Source organism: Fundulus heteroclitus, unplaced genomic scaffold (assembly GCF_011125445.2).
Source record: "Fundulus heteroclitus isolate FHET01 unplaced genomic scaffold, MU-UCD_Fhet_4.1 scaffold_865, whole genome shotgun sequence".
NCBI classification, from domain to species: Eukaryota; Metazoa; Chordata; class Actinopteri; order Cyprinodontiformes; family Fundulidae; genus Fundulus; species Fundulus heteroclitus.
The window spans coordinates 24,709-41,733 of record NW_023397324.1 but is presented as its reverse complement, the minus strand read 5'-3'; the positions used below and the strand labels follow the sequence as shown (position 1 = coordinate 41,733).

General features: G+C 45.3%; 2 protein-coding genes across 3 annotated transcripts; one reads left to right on the top strand and one right to left on the bottom strand.

Moving 5' to 3' along the window:
- Nucleotides 1-42: 42 nt before the first annotated feature.
- Nucleotides 43-7,070, top strand: LOC118562330 (epsin-2-like; the record flags this gene model as incomplete). Its single annotated transcript, XM_036134631.1, has 7 exons — nt 43-177; nt 373-477; nt 655-769; nt 1,595-1,744; nt 2,165-2,257; nt 4,059-4,286; nt 6,337-7,070. Coding segments are annotated over 7 exons (1,152 nt in total), but the record flags the coding sequence as incomplete, so codon positions are not given.
- A 3,447-nt stretch (nt 7,071-10,517) lies between these two features.
- LOC118562329 (B9 domain-containing protein 1-like) lies at nt 10,518-15,634 on the bottom strand. 2 transcript variants are annotated; one of them, XM_036134629.1, is made up of 7 exons: nt 15,401-15,633; nt 15,189-15,257; nt 14,952-15,060; nt 13,749-13,845; nt 13,563-13,625; nt 12,407-12,474; nt 10,518-12,236 (listed from the first exon to the last, which is right to left on the bottom strand). In XM_036134629.1, exons 1-7 carry the CDS (start codon nt 15,464-15,466, stop codon nt 12,100-12,102), a joined length of 609 nt encoding a protein of 202 aa, XP_035990522.1. In that variant the 5' UTR covers nt 15,467-15,633; the 3' UTR covers nt 10,518-12,099. The 2 variants fall into 2 exon arrangements, with proteins under 2 accessions (XP_035990522.1, XP_035990523.1); XM_036134630.1 differs by lacking the exon at nt 15,189-15,257 and having other exon boundaries at nt 15,401-15,634.
- Between the last annotated feature and the right edge of the window lie 1,391 nt (nt 15,635-17,025).

Here is a 17,025-nt window from a genome sequence, read left to right as displayed (position 1 = left end):
TTTTCATGCTTAATATGCGGCCGTCTTGGCTGTACATTGAAGCGCCCTCCGGTTCTGGGTCCAGCCACATCTCCCAATGCGGGTTCGGAGCTGGAGCAGGCCCGACCTCAGACCAGTGGAGAAGAGGAGCTGCAGCTGCAACTCGCCCTGGCCATGAGCCGAGAAGCTGCAGAGCAGGTATCCAGCGCCTCGTCTCAGACGCGTGCTCCAACAAGCGCCCGTTGCGCCCCTATTGTGTTTCCGCATCTTGGCTCTGGTGTCTAAAAGATCCAGGGGTTAAAACAAGTAGATAGTGATGCATGACGTGACATGTCTTTGGTATAAACACCGAGGTGGCTGCTAATTCAGGGCCGTTTGTGTGTGTGTGGTTAGGAGGAGCGCCTCCGCCGAGGCGACGACCTGAGACTACAGATGGCCTTGGAGGAGAGTAAGAAAGAAGGTCCAGGCTCGGCAAAACTGCCCAAGAAGAAGAAGGAGGTAAGACCGCACCCGAAATCTCATCATTCTGCCCGAGTGCGCATCTCACACAGAGCTTCTTTGAAAAGATTGAACCGAGCCGTGCTTGTCCCAGCGGGGTCCCACTCTTGTCCTTAGGATCTGCGTTACTCCTACGCCTGCAGGTCTGCCTCCTAAACTGTTCTTCTGCCTTTGTAGCCCCAGTCGTCTCTGATGGATCTAATGGACGTCCCCGAGCCAGGTGCCAAGGCTGACCCCTGGGGCATGGGAGCTGGAGCTGCAGCTGCATCAGCAGATCCGTGGCAACCGTACGGTAAGCGCGTACGGTTGTGGACCTTTACTGGTAAAGGTCCACATACTTACTGTCATTCTGAAGAGGCATAGAGTGGAGCTGCGGTGTGTGTGTGTGTGTGTGTGTGTGTGTGTGTCTGTCTGTGTGTGTGCGAAAGGCATCGCTGCTCTCCACCTGCAGCTCGCTGGACTGTGACTCTTTGTCTGATAGGAATGCCGCTCGGCAACATTACCGCTCCGGGAGTTAGAGGAAGATATTGTGAAGAAAGGGAGTGCAGGGCGTTTGTGATGCAGGGAAGGGCTTCTCGGGGAGATAAAAGTGTAACACTGGTTTCAGTCAAGCAACAGGGTGCAGGGCTCCCACTGTTGGCAGGAAAAGCGCTCCCCCCCTCCTCCATTAAGCTCTCCCTAATGGCCGACGCTGGCTTCTCCCGCCTCGTCGCGCTTGTCGCTTCGCTGTAAACGCTTCATGACAAACAGCCTTGTTAGGCAGAACCAAGCGAGGTTAAAGGGGGGGTGCATCATCTAGACATACGGTCATTTCAGCTCATGTTTTGGCACCAAAAGCGACGGGAGCTGAATTATACCGTGCTGAAGTTTGCAAGGCTTTGCGAGCAGTTTCCACATTTTTGTCTCGCTGCAACCACAAACTATTTCGCGAGGAGTTTACGTGAAATATGAAATGGCAAGCAGTCAAATCAAAACAAGTCGGTTCTGCTGCTTCAGCCGCGGTAATACAGAACCGAGTTTGTAGTTGTTGATGGGTTTTCTATCCGTTTATGCCTCGGAAAGCTTGCAGGGGTTTTGTCTTATTCCGGGCGTTTGATTGGCTCTGCTCTCCTCCCAGGCTCGGTCCCTAAGCCGTCGGTGCCAGCGGACCCGTGGGCGGCTCCGTCGTCTATGCCTGCCGTGAAGGGCGGCGACCCCTGGGCCAACTCCGGTCCTGCGTCGGACCCCTGGGGTTCCGGAACCGGCCGCCCCAAGACCTCCAACACAGGTGAACTTATTTGGCTCTCTCCGCTCTTGAAGTGCAACCGCTTCATTCAGCTAATGATCACAAGGAGCTTTTAGTCTCGGTGCTCGGTTCATCCGCCATCTGTGAATGAGAAGTAGGGAGTCGTGCGGTGCTTTTCTGCTCTCTGTGCTGAAGGGGAGCCTCTGACGGACCGAGTAGGGCACGAAGAGTACACATTTAAGCAGGATTACATCCATCTGCATGCTGCCGGTTATCATATTGCTTCATTTTACTATATCCAGGTCTCCACAAACATTTGTACTTGTAATGTCTCCATTTGTCTGTTTTTGTTTCTGCAGTTTTGTAATTTTTTATTTATTTATTTTTTTTGGTACACTTTCTGTGTATTGTTGTGTTTGTGTGTGTACACATGTTGGTGTGAACGGGTTTGTCTCCTTTCAGGTAACTTTGACCTGTTCAGTACATCCAATGGTACAGCCAAGGAAGACTTCTCAGAGTTTGACAGCCTGCGCTCTTCCTCCTCTGTCCCCACTGGTACTCACCCTGTCTTTGTCCATCTAATGACACGGAGTCTGTGTTTTCTTTTCCCCTCAGTGTCTCAGAAGATGCCCCTCTGCAGACGTAGCCTCTCTGCGGGGGGGCACAGACACGCTGTCTCGTCTTTCTCTAAATGTGCAACAGGCTTGAGCAAAGGCAGCATTTGGTGCAAAATTGACTTTACCAGGCAAAAAATTATTGATTTCACTGTAGAAAGAAGCTGCCTGGCTCAAATCTGTGTGTTGTTTTTTTCCCCCCATATCACTATGGTGTAATGTTTTTTTTTAATTGCCAGTATTGGCCCCTCTGAATTATGGAAACCCTCTCAGATCCTCTGTTCTAGTTTTAAATTGAAACTTCTTTTGCTGTAGTCAAAAGAACCAAATCGAACCCCTAATCCAGGCTCTGACGGGGTTTCCATTGCCATCTTTGGCACATCTAAGTGTATTTTCTATTGTTGTAAAGGTGTGAGGGGACTCTGGTGGCTGGTTCTGAGCTTTAGCTCCACACAGCAGTGAATCACAAGGAAAGAAGGATCTGAAGAGAATAAAACATAATGAACGTTCTTCAGTCCTGACTGAAACATCAGAGTTCATTAGCAGCTAACAGGCGACGTCTGTCTGATGTTCTCAGTAGCGTTCCCCCACCGTTTTTGTCTTTGACATTTCCTTGTGTTTGCAGGCATGTTAAGGCTGTGTTAATGCATTAATGAAGGTCACCACCGCCGCGCCGCCTGACAAACAGCCCAGCCGTCTGCCTCTGATACCCCTCTCATAGTAGCATCACCTTTTACATGGGTCGGGTTTTTGATTTATTTTTTAGGAGAATGTGAGTAGAAGTTCCTAAGTGCAGACGGAGACACTTCTAGAGCGTTCCTGTAGACCAGGGAGTAAATAAGTATAGTTTACACCAATGGCCTTCTTACACTGTGCGATTTTAGCAATCTTATAAGACTAATCCATGACACACTGCACGCGACTAGATTAATGATCTTTGGTACGACGTCAGGTGGACGCTGTAGCAATTTAGTAGTAAACGGCAAAACATGACATGGCGACAATGAGCAACTTCATCAGCAGCTGCCATCCAGCTACATTTGTAAACAACCAAAATCAGCTGTTCAGCCGCGTGCTCTACCCTTCGACCCCGAATCCGTCCGAACAAAACCGCAACCAAAAGAGTTTTTATTTAAAAATAAAAAAGTCCAGTTCAGTCCAATATTGGAAACTTTCACTGGTTTGTGACCGGCGCACAATCCGACATATTTGTCTGATCGGAGAAAACGGGGCAGGTGATCTCTGGCAGGAATTGATTCACAAAACAAACCGGTTCATTCTTTTTTTTATTATAGTAGCCATGCGGCCGTTCGGGAAGGCGGGCAGCCGTGGGATCCTCTCGCAGGCGGCCATGACGGCCTTGATTGGCTAGAGCGCCGGCCCCTTAGTAGCTGTCCACGCTGGGAGATATTCTTTCTAAATATCTTGTGCAGAACATTGATCGCAGGTTATCTTTGGTCACAAGACCGCTAACAACGGGGCCCGTCCTTTAACCTGCCTCCACTGAGCGACACGAAAGACCCCCCCCGCACATTAAGAGTCCAGGCGACTAACAAACTCTTCCCCCGATTTTTCGTCGACAGGCCCGAAATTCGCACAGTGTCGACCAGCATTGGGGGTAAAAAGCTTTTAGGTTAAAACGATGAAATTGCTTAGGGTTGCAATGTTTTTTTTTGTTTTTGTCATCAATTAGAAAACTCTTATCAGTGAACTAAACCTCCTTCTTCATTTGTCCGTTTCAGTCGAGGGGGGCATAACATCCTCTCTCCCCTCGCAAGTCAGTCTGGCTAGTAGCGGCAGCCTGGACCTGTTTGACCCGCTGCCCCCCTCTACTCTGATCTCTACAAACCCAACTAGAAAGACTCCAGAGTCCTTCCTGGGACCCAACGCCGCCCTGGTCAACCTGGACTCTCTCGTGACCAAACCAGCTCAGCCGGCACCGGTCGTTAACCCGTTCCTGGCTGCTACAGGTAAAAGCCACAGCTGTTCTCCACCTACAACAGGTACTATTAGCAAGTAGCCGTTGTATTAACTCTAAAAAGGTTAAATGCAGTCTATTGTTTATGATGATGCTGAGTCCATCCTAAAGCTCCTCCACTACGTTTGTATCTGAATATCTCTGCACCATCAAAATGCATGAGAGAAAACTGAATACCGTGTTTTCTGACTATAAGGCGCACTTAAAATCCTAAAATTTTCTCCAAAATTGATGGTGCGCCTTGTATAAATGAAAACTGTTGTGCTTACTGACAGATTTTATGTGGTACAATGTGCTCAAAAATCTGTTAAAATGTGTAAGTACGACTTTGGTAAACAACAAAGCCGCTCAAAGGATATTAGGAGCATTACGGTACACTGTGTCACTACGTTATCGGACCCCTGTGCTGTCTACAAGACTGCCTGACTGTAATGTTGAAACTCGAAGTGCGTTCATTTAAAGACCCTCACATACTAGTTCACTGCGTGGAGGACCACACATACTCAAGATGGAGTCTGACTGCGCGTTTACAGCTACTTGTTTACATGAAACTGTTTTATATGTGACACTGAGCTTAAAACACTGAGCTGCTCCAAGCAGGCGGTCCTAAGGACATGCAGCATGCCACTCCCTCTGTTCTCACTGACAGGTGGGAGCCTGCTGGATTAGCTAGCTAATCACACAATTTACCATTCTTTCTGCCGCTTCGTCCCACTGGCAGAAAGTGTGGGAATTATAAGAATTTGCCACAAGAAATGTAGGCAACAGTACGCTTGACTACGAAGGGTAAAACGTCAGCGGAGAGTCAGCGTGGAGTCCACCGACCTCACAGTATGCGCAAAGTACACAGAGTATGTGGGAGCCTTTAGGCAGCCCAGAGTACACGCTAGCAACAATAAACCTAGCAAGTTAGTGCAATATAAAAGTTAGATTGAATTAACTACTATCCTCCCGACAGAGACGGATAGAGAGCTGTGTATGTGAAGGATCGAAGTGATATTACACACTTGGGAAGAATATTTAGTGCGCCTTATAATCCGGTTCACCTTATGGTCCGAAAATATGGTATACAGTATGTTCGAATGTAACATGGTGCCTTGGAAAATTTACACATTAAACAAAACAATGTATTTTATTGCTGTTTTTAGGTAATAAATCAACACAAAGTAGCACATGACCTTAAAGCAGAAATGAAAACAGTCGTTCATTCGTCAGCTCTGGCACAGTCGGACTGAATGGGGACCATTGTTGTCATGGTTACTGAAATAGATTTAGATCTAGACTTTGACTAGGCCATTCCCAACACTTGATATAAAATGTTGTCTTGTAGCTCTGGCTGTAAAGGCAGGTGTGCTGCTGGAAGGTGCCGCCCTGCCAAGTCTTCACAACCTCGTGGGGTTTTAGCCAGAAATAAAACTAAAACAGAGCCTGAATGACATCTATTCTAAATAAGATCATAAACCGGAAGAAAAAAACCCCTGATATCCTCATCTAGGAAAAAGGCTAAAAACATTACTTGGTGGCACCAAGCTACTTACAGAGTGGGTCTAACAGAAAGGAACCCAAGTGTAAATGTGTGCAGGTACCCCCAACTTTCCCAGGCCTCTAACTGCCACCTCAAACCTTTAGGCAAAGGAAAATGCTCCAGAGTAGCAAGTAGAGGAGACCCCGCCCCACAGGTGGGCTTCCTTCATAGAGCAGTCCTGGGTCCTGGTTGGTCCACCCAAATTCTTCCTCCAATCAGAGCTCAAAACTCCTAAATGGCTCCAGCCTGGGTTCTGAGCCTGAGGAGACACAGAGAAGCGGGAAAAACCACAACCTAGTCTGCCAGAGATGGAACAGGAACGTTTCCAGGGGCGTCGTTACTTTTCCAAGGCACTCTGTTATATTCACTGGGGCAAATGGAAGCAGTCGGTTAACTAAAAGCTGTGTTTTCAGCCAAGCGGCTCACAGTCAACACTGCTTTGGCTTGACTCGTACAGTTAAAAACAAAAGAGTAAAAACATGTTCTGCCCTGCTGACGATCTGTTTTCCTGACCCAGGTGCCGCCGCTCCGGCCCCCACCGCCAACCCGTTCCAGATGAGCCAGCCGGTCCCTCCCACCCTCAACCAGATGCGCGTCAGCCCGATGCCCTCTGGCTTCGGCGGCATCGTGGACCCCATGCCCCTGTCCTCTTTGCCCGCGCAGCCCGCCGCCATGGTCCCCCTTCCAGGCATGGCCCCCATGGGCCACGGGATGCCCGGCGTGGGAGGCGGCGGCGTGAGCGCGGGGATCCCGCCCTCCATGTCGCTGCCTCAGCCGCTGATGAGCATGCCCCCCCAGGCCGGGGCACAACCCGCCGGAACCACCAACCCCTTCCTCTTGTGAACGGATAACTCCGGAGGTGGTGGGGGGGGGGGGGGGGCTACCTACGCCTCCTCCTTCACTTGCTCCTTAAGAAGCTTCAACATGAACGAGGAGATATGTTATCCCATGTATCCATCTATAAGCCACTCCCAGCCGGGTGCCCTACTAAATCATCCCGCTTCCTGACTCCTCTCTGCCCTCCTCTTCCTCCTCTTCCTCCTCCTCCTCCTCAGCTACAAGCTGCCTACTCTTGTGAGTCCCGGTCTGATCCGAACACGATGCTGGTGACCACAAAGATGTTGCACCCGGAGACAGACTTCAGATTTTATGCCGGGGCGGGACCGGCCCCTCCGCCCCATTCTTCCTCTTATTTAGCCGCCGCCTCATTCCTCGAAGCGCTCCTCTCCTCTGCTGTGGTGGGGGGGGGGGGGGGGGTGTACACGACAGTCGGCCCCGTACTAACGCACCGATCCGATCTCTTCTCTAGAACTAATATTTTATAAGCCCTATCAGCTGTAGCGCGTCTGCGTGAGCGAGTGCACGTCTCAGTGCTTTTTTTTTTGTTTTTTTTACACTGTGTATTGTTCCGGCGCGTTTTACTCCCGCCGCGCTGGATTAACCATGAGATGTTTCTACTCCCTGCGCGTACGTGGCGTGAATTACAAAGCAGGAATTTTGCACAATTTTTGCTTTTGTTTCTTTTCGGGGGTTTTTTTTGTCTTTCTCTCAGCGACTGTTGGACTCACCGTTACACCTTAGCTCACAGGGGGAGGTCTGATTTAATCAAACGACGCGGCGCACCCGTACACTGCCTCGGCTCTCTCGGTACTACTGCTCAGTCCCAGACCCCTTCACCTTCACCTCGGACCTGTTTTTATCCTTCCACATGAACTTTGGCTATGAGAAGTCACAAACTTCAGTCCCAAAAGGCTGCAGAGAGGTGGAAAAAAAACAAAGACAGTATTTTATGTATGTGCTGATAGGCAGGCGCACTCCATCCACTGGGATACCAACGGTCGAGCGTTTTCTACCGCGTCTCCGCCCCGCTCAGCGTTTTTTTTAGAAGAGATGATGTCAGTGTTGTTCCTGGATCAAACGAGTCGGATGCAGCCGCGCGTCGTGGAATTTCGTTTTCTTTTGAAGTTTCTAGGGTCAAAGGGAAGAGGGAGCGAGTGTGCATTTAGCTGCTTAGTGTGCTTTACTGGGCAGTTTAGTTTTTTTATTTTTACACCTGTGGTTGGAGTTTGGACCCCAAAGCAAGGGGTGGTCCAGGTAGCTCATTCGCCTTAAGTTGGTTTGTGGCAAAGAGGGCTCAGCGTTGGGAGGATATCCTGTAGGTCCAACAGGATTCTCTCTCTCAGAACATCAACCGTTGCTCTCTTACACACGCAGGGGAATCCCACAGCAAACAATCAGTAGTCCGTTCTGTTGTCTTTTTTTTAATTAAGTACAGAATTACCTTGATTCTGTACTTTCTCCATTAATTTTTCTTCCGTTCTTGTTCTTTTTTTTTTTTTTTTGTGCACCCTATGGGTAGGTTACGTTACGTTACTCTCTTCTCTTAGAAGCACAGCTGTTACCGAAGTCATAGCGACTGAGATTTTTTTTGAGGATATGTGCAAAAAAAAAAAACACAGCTGTTGATGTTTCTCAAAGCTGAAGAAGCTCTGTGATGAAACGGTTTCCTAACGCTGCGCTAATCTACAATTTGGGCAAGTGTTTATTAAAGTGTTACTTTTGGCTGATTTATCATTAGATTTGCAGGAAAGCAAGTTGAGCATCCCTGTCTCTTCTGCTGGTTAAGAAAGGTGGGTTGATGAATTATGGCTTAAAATAAGATGCAGAGGTTTTTGTAGGCTCTCCAGCATTTTTTTTCTTAAAGGGATAGTTTTTTTTTTTTTTTAATGGATGTGATGTTTTGCGCAGTTATTAATGGCAACAGCGTCCTTTCACATGTAGGAGGCAGATTTCTAATCACAGTGATTGAAAAAGGAAGGAATCCCAACAGCTTAGTCAAATGGAACCCGCCCCCATTATAACTAATTTTAGTCATTCAAATGCAGCGTTTAATAAGACGCGGCGCTATTTTAAACGTTCTGGCATTTTCTCCAGCAAACGACCACCGTGGGTCCGAGCTGAAGTTACTGCCCATCTGCTGTGATAATTTCCCCCAAACAGCACATCTTCAGTGCCGCTGGACAAATTAGACGACACCCCAACATTCTGCTGCCCTTTTTTTAGCTGATATGTTCTGTATTTTACTTAAAAAGGTGAATAACGGATGTCAAGATGTGCAGGAAAGAGTCTGTGCTTAGTGTTTAATAATCAAGGCTCGATCTCATACGTCAAAATGTAAAAAGGTTTGCAATGTTGGTTAGAAATGCTGAAATGGAGCATTAATTGGTTGTATCCCATAAAATGAGGGTTTCATTTGATTAGCTGTTGTTCCGCCGCTCTGAGGATTTCATCGCCGCTCTAGAACACGACTTTGCATCTTTCCACCACCGCTTAGGGACCCATGACTGGAGACCCCTCTTCCCAAACGTTCAAACTATCCCCTTAAAGTCTTCAGATGTCCATTTTTGTTTCGTTTTTCGGTTACTGGTGTCAGCTTGTGGTGGGTTGCTGCCTCCTTGAGGTATGATGTGCTGTGCTGGCTTCGCCGCAGGACTTCGGATGTTTCCACTGAACGCGGACCTCCCGTTTCTCTCAGGCTAAAAAGGAGGAGCTGCTCCAGGTGTGCATCTTGACGGGAAACGCTTGAGATGGCGACATCTTTATTTTGTTTCTTTTTCTTGGACTCTTGAATGAATGGACGCGAAACTTCACTTGCAAACCAGCAAAAACCTGTTTAATCTCTACAAAACATTATGCAAGAGTAGTGAGAGAGAGTAAGAAGTGGAAAAGCAGGAAGGAAATGCTAATAAGCAGATCCTGTTCTCCTGGAGTTGTAGAAAGTCTCTAAAGGCGTGCGGCGAAAACGAGGAGGGGGAAGGCGTCGCCTGATTGATTGAACACATCGAACACTCCCGGTGTGCAGGTGGCCTCCATCTTTGGCAGCAGATTTCCTCGCTGTGGTTCAGTGAAGGCCCCACGTCATGTAATGAATTGGCAATTGTTTTGTTTCCAGAGGACTAACTGACTTCATGGGCTGTCTTGTCTTTATATGCATAAACTGACTCCTTTTTATTCTCTTTCCATGTCTGACTAGTTACTCTTTTCTTAGTACTGGGAGCAGCCTGCGTTGTTTTTTTTTTTTTTTTTTTTTTTTTTTTTTTTTTTAATTGGATTCGTGCTCAACCCGTTGGCATTATAACTGTATAATATAATTTATCATTTGTACTATTGTAACATACTGTTTTTCTGTATACCTTATTATTCTGTGTAATGGGTTTTTGTAGGAACAAAGTTGTTGTGGTATTTTAACGGCCTCTAAAACAAGCGAACGCAGCTGGCCGCACCCTGTCGGATGAGGACAACTGTAGCTGCATTGGTTCAAGAATAAAAATGTATTTCACTTCAGCTCTGGAGCTCTGCTTTCTTCTCTCGGTTTTCATGTTCGAAAAGTAGATTGTAAGGAACCGGATCGTAGAGTGGACCAAACACCACCAGCGTTTAGGTTTATTTTTTTTAAAAAGGTGCAGTTATATGGACAGTATCTGAAACCACGAGACCACAGTGCCTGGATTACACCAGATGTGTCACTGCTCACACTGATGCAGACTCTGTTTTTGGCTCCTCTGAGACAGATGTGGAAGGCCTGAAAATAATTTCCTCTTTTCTTGCACTGTTATAATCTGGCCGAGAAACGTACTGTTATGGGTACATTTATTCATTTGGTGGAGTGGGGCTAAAGCAGGATATTTTTTTTTTTTACAAAATCCCATAATTGGAACTAAAGTGTTTTTATTTCTATTTACCTTTTTTTTTTTAATTGATCAGTTTATCTGAACTTGTAATGAATCATTCTATCTACCTGAGGTATAAATATGCTACAGAGGCTAACAACTATTAGCCTCTAGGCTGGACGAGGACTTGGTTTATTGTGCCACTACACTGAGCAGGACAAAAAGGGTCAATTAAAACAAAACAAAACAAAAAAACACAAATGTAAAGTTAGCCAAACTCGGCTGGAACTGTTGTTTGATCAGATATGATTAAACTTTTCAGCAAAATGACCTGATTATGAAAGATGAGCAGATGGAGATGCCCACTGTTAGGTATGGTGGAGGATCTGTGATGCTGTGGGCTTGTTTCTCTTCCAAAGACTCTGGGAACCTCGCCGTTCAGGACTTCAACTATTTTGAAACCACAGGATAATTTTTTATAAAAATCTGGTGGTCTCTTCCAGAAAACTGGAAGGGGTTGCGATGTCCGGGCCTTCCAGCGAGATAACGATGTTCTAGCAGATGATAAAGTACTGCCCTATTGGCAAAGGGGTGTAAATATGTCACACATAATTTGTAAAAAAAAAATAATTTAGGGGCTATTCACATCTGATTAGATATGTGTTCAATAAATTAGAATATGCATTTCTAGGAGGCTTGTTTGTCAGACTAAAAGTACCTTGCGAAAATATAATCACCTGTAAGCCAGTAATTAAATATACTTTTCAGTAAGCCCCCATTTCTGCATGGAAAATGCTGCTTTTTAATTGGCCTGATGTAATATTCTAATTTAGAAATAAAGGCTTTTAAACATCAGTCTGCATAAAGTTGTTTCTCGTAGTGAATTGATTTAATGAAATAAATGAACTTTACAAAAAATATTGCAATTTATTAAACATGACAAGATGTTCTCATGGTGAGATAACCATTAGTCATTAGTTAGTAACCATTAGTAAATAACAGAACCTCACAACTAGACACCCAAATTCATCAGTATTTAACATCGGATGAATGTAGGCAAAGCATTCCACAAAAAAACGAACATTTAAATTAATTTTCTGCTTTAAATGGTAAAAAAAAAATAAGACTTGGATGACTAAATTTAGAGACGTTTTTTTAGACCTTGCACCATGTTTATATATATTTACCCAGTGAATAAATGTACTGGTGACATTTTCAGCAGAGATCATGTTGCTGCAATAAAAGATGGATTTGTGCGGCACATTTTCAACACACTGACACCAGGGGTGCCTACAAACCTTGTACAACTACCACTCTGCTGCCAATAAAAAATGTCCTGCATGTTGCCTTGACATCAAGAACCTTTCTCCACACTTCTCTGGAGCCAACACGGCGACAGCTCCACCCTTTCACAGTCTCGGCCTCCTGCGGCGTAGGATGGGGCGAAGAATGCAACGCCGGCAGAGTCGGAGGCCTTCACAGATTTCGCTCTAAAGGCCACAAGTTGGGCCGATTGTCTGAGAACCAAACAGACGTACGTTCTCTCCTGATACTGGGAGCTCCGTGGTGATGAGAAATGACAACGTGGCGAGCCCGGGTTAGCTCTCGTGTCATTTCACGTACGACTGCGCCTCTGACTGGACGGCGGACGGGCTCGACGGTCCCGTGTCGTAGCCCATCTTCTTCATGTCTTTGGTCATTATGTGAAAGGAGACGGTAACAAAGCCTTGGGATCGAACCCTCGTCACTGAAACAGAAAATGACGTTACAAGGAAATGTCATTTTGGGTCATTTGATCACGGGCAGCTTGTTGTAGAGGAATAAATGGATGCTCGTTTACAGTACTGCAATGGTTACTACTGAACTAAAGTGCAACTACTAAGCAGCCGTTTGGTAAAATAAGAGGAGATGACGGACCTTCTCGGCCTTCCCCCTGTGCCACCACTTTCGGGTCGGTGTACTCGGGTCGCCGTCCCAACAACCAGCTGAGTGGGAGAAAAATGTGTCAAACTACAATGAAAAATATCAAATATCAGAGCCATTTTTTTTAAACATCCCTATTTGGAGATCTGAAGACACAAATATAACAGCCGCGGCCCTTAACGGTTCCATACAGTGTCCTGCTAAATTCCTCTGACCCTTTTCCACTTTATCATTAGAGAGCCATAAACTTAAGTCTTTGGATGCATTTGTTTCCAGAACCTTTGACTGCACAATATAAAGAACCACAGCAAAATGATTGACACTCCTGTAAGCTCGCCACCAGAGACCCTGCAAAGCCAAGCGGGTCTATGTGTTTGCATTTATTATCTACCTTTGGACTTTGCAGTCATGAATGTCGTTTGATCTAAGCAGTTCCACTGTAGCTCTGACTGGATGTTTAGGGTCATTGCCTCGGTTCAAGGTGCTCCTCTCGCCCCCCCCCCCCCCCCCTTGAAAGTTCTAGGAAATCTTTGGCCTCACTGTTACGCAGTATTTACTTATTAACTCCGCCCGTGTTCCCTGTCCTTGGTGACGGGAACGAGGACGGCGTGTGCAGGGTTACTTTTTCTTCATACAGAACTTTTAGGCCCAAAGGTTCAATTTCGGTCCCACAGCACAATCTCTCACATGTTTTTCGTGTCTCCTTAACTGTGTGTACAACCACCCCAAAAAAAAAAAAAAAAGACCCAATCTGGGGAGTGTATAACTAATAGTTGCCCAGTAAGCAGATGCTGCCACCTAAGCTGTGGTTCTCTGCAGCTCCTCCAGAGTTAGCTGCTTCAGTGACTAATGCTTTACTTGGCCAGCCTTCCTCTGTCTTCTTGATGCCGTTTGTCCCCTGTTGGTCTCTTAAACATCTGAGGCCTTCAAACAAAACACCTGGATTCATACACACGGGTAGACGATTTGCTAATTAGGCAACGTATTTAGGGTCACTGGTTGCACTGGGTTTTATTTTGGGGCATCAGAGAAGAGCGGGCTGGATATAATAAGTAATCCCCTCCATCTAGAATATTTTGAAAAACTGTAGAAAGCCATGAACGATTTAACGTTTCCTTCACTATAACGCACAGCCTTGTGTTCCACCCACCCTGTGAACTTCTGAAGTCTCCAGGTGGGCTCGGGAACAAACATGGGGATGGTTCTCGTGTGTCTGAGGAAAGGGAAACGGGTTATTTTTATTTTTTTTAATTAGAGATGTTCTAAGCTGAAACAAATCAGGGACGGTGACATGCTTGAAGTAAGAGCAGCTCAGGTGAACGGACGCTGTACTCACTGTCCAGGCGTGAAGGGGATGTGCGTTGCGCCGTAACCCCGCACGACGTCGTTGCCAAACACATCGGGCCCGTACACGCTCACCACAAGCTGAGGCCCTGGGGAATTCACAGAAAGTTACACCTCGGTAGCAGCAGGTACGTTCCCATCAGCGAGCCTTTTGCAGACGGGTTTAGCCTCCCGGTGATGAACGTGTTTTGGTGCGAATCAAGCCCAGAACAACAGCGAAAGACCTAATGAAGGAGCTGGCCGAAGCTGGTGAGTAATTATCCCTTAAAGAGCGCTGTGCAGATATGGGCCCGAAAAGCCACTCAGCGAGGAAGAAGCCAGTGATTCAAAAGCAGATTGCAATTTTCAAATGGCTTGGAGGGCATACAGCATAACGTTTAGAGACATGTCATGTGGTCAGATAAAAGTAAAACTGAAGTTTGGACATTATGATCATCTTTAGATTGAAAGGAAATGGAAGGAAGCCTGGAATCCTGGGAAACACAATGGTGAGGGTGACGGTATCATGTTTGTAGGGTTTTTGTTGCAAGAGGGACAGGTGCACTTCACAAAATAGAGGTCATCATTTAGAAAGAACTTTATGTGGGAATAGTGAAGCAACATCTCAAGGAAGTTGAAGCTTGGGTGTAGATGGCTCTTCCTACCAGAAAATGCTGCCAGATGAGTTAAAAACTGGCTTAAGATTCCTGGAGTCCATGTTTTCAAGTTACAAGTGCAGGATGGCCAAAAAAAAAATTGTGGGCGGAGCCAAGCTACAAACCTGACCTGGTGACACCGGTTCTGGGAGGAGGAAGATTGAGCCAGGATTCCCATATGACACAAGGCACACAGTTTAAAAGGTAATACAATGAAATCCTCAAGAAATGGATATTAACTTATGACTTTAAATGACATAATACAACTCTGATAAAAAAAAAAAAATCACAATTTAACATTCAGAAATTGACATTTTAAATGACATAAAAACAATCAGATTTGATCCCAGACAGTGAGGAAAAAAGGGTTTATGTGCCTTTTTACACAGTCTAAGTAAATATGTGGTTTTCACTCCAGCCTTTGAGTTTACTGGCACTTTTGATTCAGTGAGAAGGCTGAATTTTCCCCTCTTAATGCCCTGATACTCTAGAGCAGAAATGAAGAGGATGTAAAAAATCACTAGAACTATAAAACAAAGTGCAAAGTGTGAAAAGCTTACACCCAGAAGGATTTGTGCTCTTGAATGTTATCTCCAAAGGAAAGTTCCATATTAGGCTGTGGGACTGGGTGCTCTTTGAGGTTATCTGTGTGATGCCTTCCTCCAAACCCTAAAGACAAAACGCGCACACACACAACACCATTTGTTGACGCATGCTGTATAGAGTTGCATTGCTAATCTTTCTACAGAGCAACACTGATGATTTCAGATGATGAGAACACCCTAATGACTACTCACTGTGGTGGGAGCCCAGTCATGGCCGTAGACGTAGCAATATTTGCAGTACAAACTGTCATAGTCTGGAAACTGGAATGAAATGCGAAATGATCCAGAAAAAAAAAAACATAGAAAGAGAAATGAAACGACACATCGGCGCCTGGTTGCACGGGTGCTGCTAATGCTAATGCTAATGCTAGCTGCTAAGCTAAAGCAATAGAACGGCCACTCACGTTCGCTCCCTCGATCTGTCCGTTCACCGTTAGAAGAAACACAGACGGATTGCTCGATGTTTCCATCGTGAATCTGTTATTTTTAATTATTCAATTTTATTTTATTTGTCTTTCAATTAATGCTTAAACGAAACCTGCTGATCGCCAGTAGCCCTAACTCTTCCGAGCTCGTTGCTAAGGCAACGCTTGTGTCTCCCAACGGCCAGTAGGTTGGGTCAAACTGAACGAGAGCGCAAGGATTTGTGAGTAAATACTGAAAGTGTCCGCAAGAGGGCGGCACTGTCCCGAAAACGAATCCAACAATAACTACAGCGGTTGCCTAGGGGACTGTGTGTTTTAGCTTCAAGGCTAATGTTTACGGCATAAATCACTGACAGAAGAAAAAAAAAAGGTTGTGCAATGCGGCAGTTAAAACGTGAGGAAATTAGTGCTATAGCGGAAATACGCCAATTTGTACAAGGCTTCTTTTTTTTTCTTTTTTTTTTCTTTTTTTGGAATGAAAGCATTTTGTTAATTTACCTAATTGCTGCAACACTTTGATTGTTATGCCCGATGTTGCCTACACTTTCTGATCCAGTGCCATTTAAGGGCATCTCTGCTTGGGTAGATATCCTTGCCATTTAGGCTTTGAAAGTTCAGCTCCCTGAATAATTTATGCACAGTTCAGGAAGTATAGGCATACATCCTTGCAAATCTATGAGGATGATTTATATTTAAACAATCCAACTGTTTTTCCCCCATACTTGTTTATTGACTGCCTTGACGTCTCGTCACGCTGTCCCATATTTAAAACGTCATAGGCCTATGTTATTTTATTGTTGTCACTTGCTCTACATGGCTTCTATCCTAAATTGCCCTTGAGCATGTTGTCTGCATAAAATGCAAAAATCAGTGCGTATTAATAAATCAATTCTATACCACAGGACACAGCATAGAACTTATTCAAAGCATTAAAAGGACAATTACATTAGCTTGAGCAGAATGGGAGAGAAAATCCCAAAAGCTTCAATATTGCATGCCTTGCTCTGAGACTTTCCCCGACACGGCCAATGAAGCCAATTGGAGCAGCACAACTCATGTTTCATCTTACATACAGTTCCTCCCGAAGCTTATTACTTCTCTACCTAAATGCGTAAGTGGTGGTACTGGCACACATTTAGGTTGTATGCGACCGCAGAACATCAACAAAAAAAACAAGAAACATATTTTGCACCCAGAAACTCTCGAACAGACTCCGCGTGGTTAATTAATATGCAAGGTCAGCATAACGCGATGGCTATGCTGTGCTTCAGATATTAAATGAAAAAGATGTAAAATGTGCATATATTTGGTACTAACTAAAAAAAAACAAACGTTATATAACAATTCACGTCATTTATCTTCCATCCAAAGCAGTAGAGTGTCAAATTTGGCAAAGTTCTATGAAGAACTACTCAATTTGTTGTATTTGGAGAACAAGAAACAAGGTTCTCTTCGTTAAAAAAAAAAAGAAAAAGTTGACTTGAAAAGTTAAAGGTGAGAGCACAGTGTTCTGCCTCTACCTTTCAGGAATCTCCTGAAGACTCATCCCTTTAGAGGAAACCTCTTTGGCTAATATCTCCAACTTAATCCCTTAACACACATTA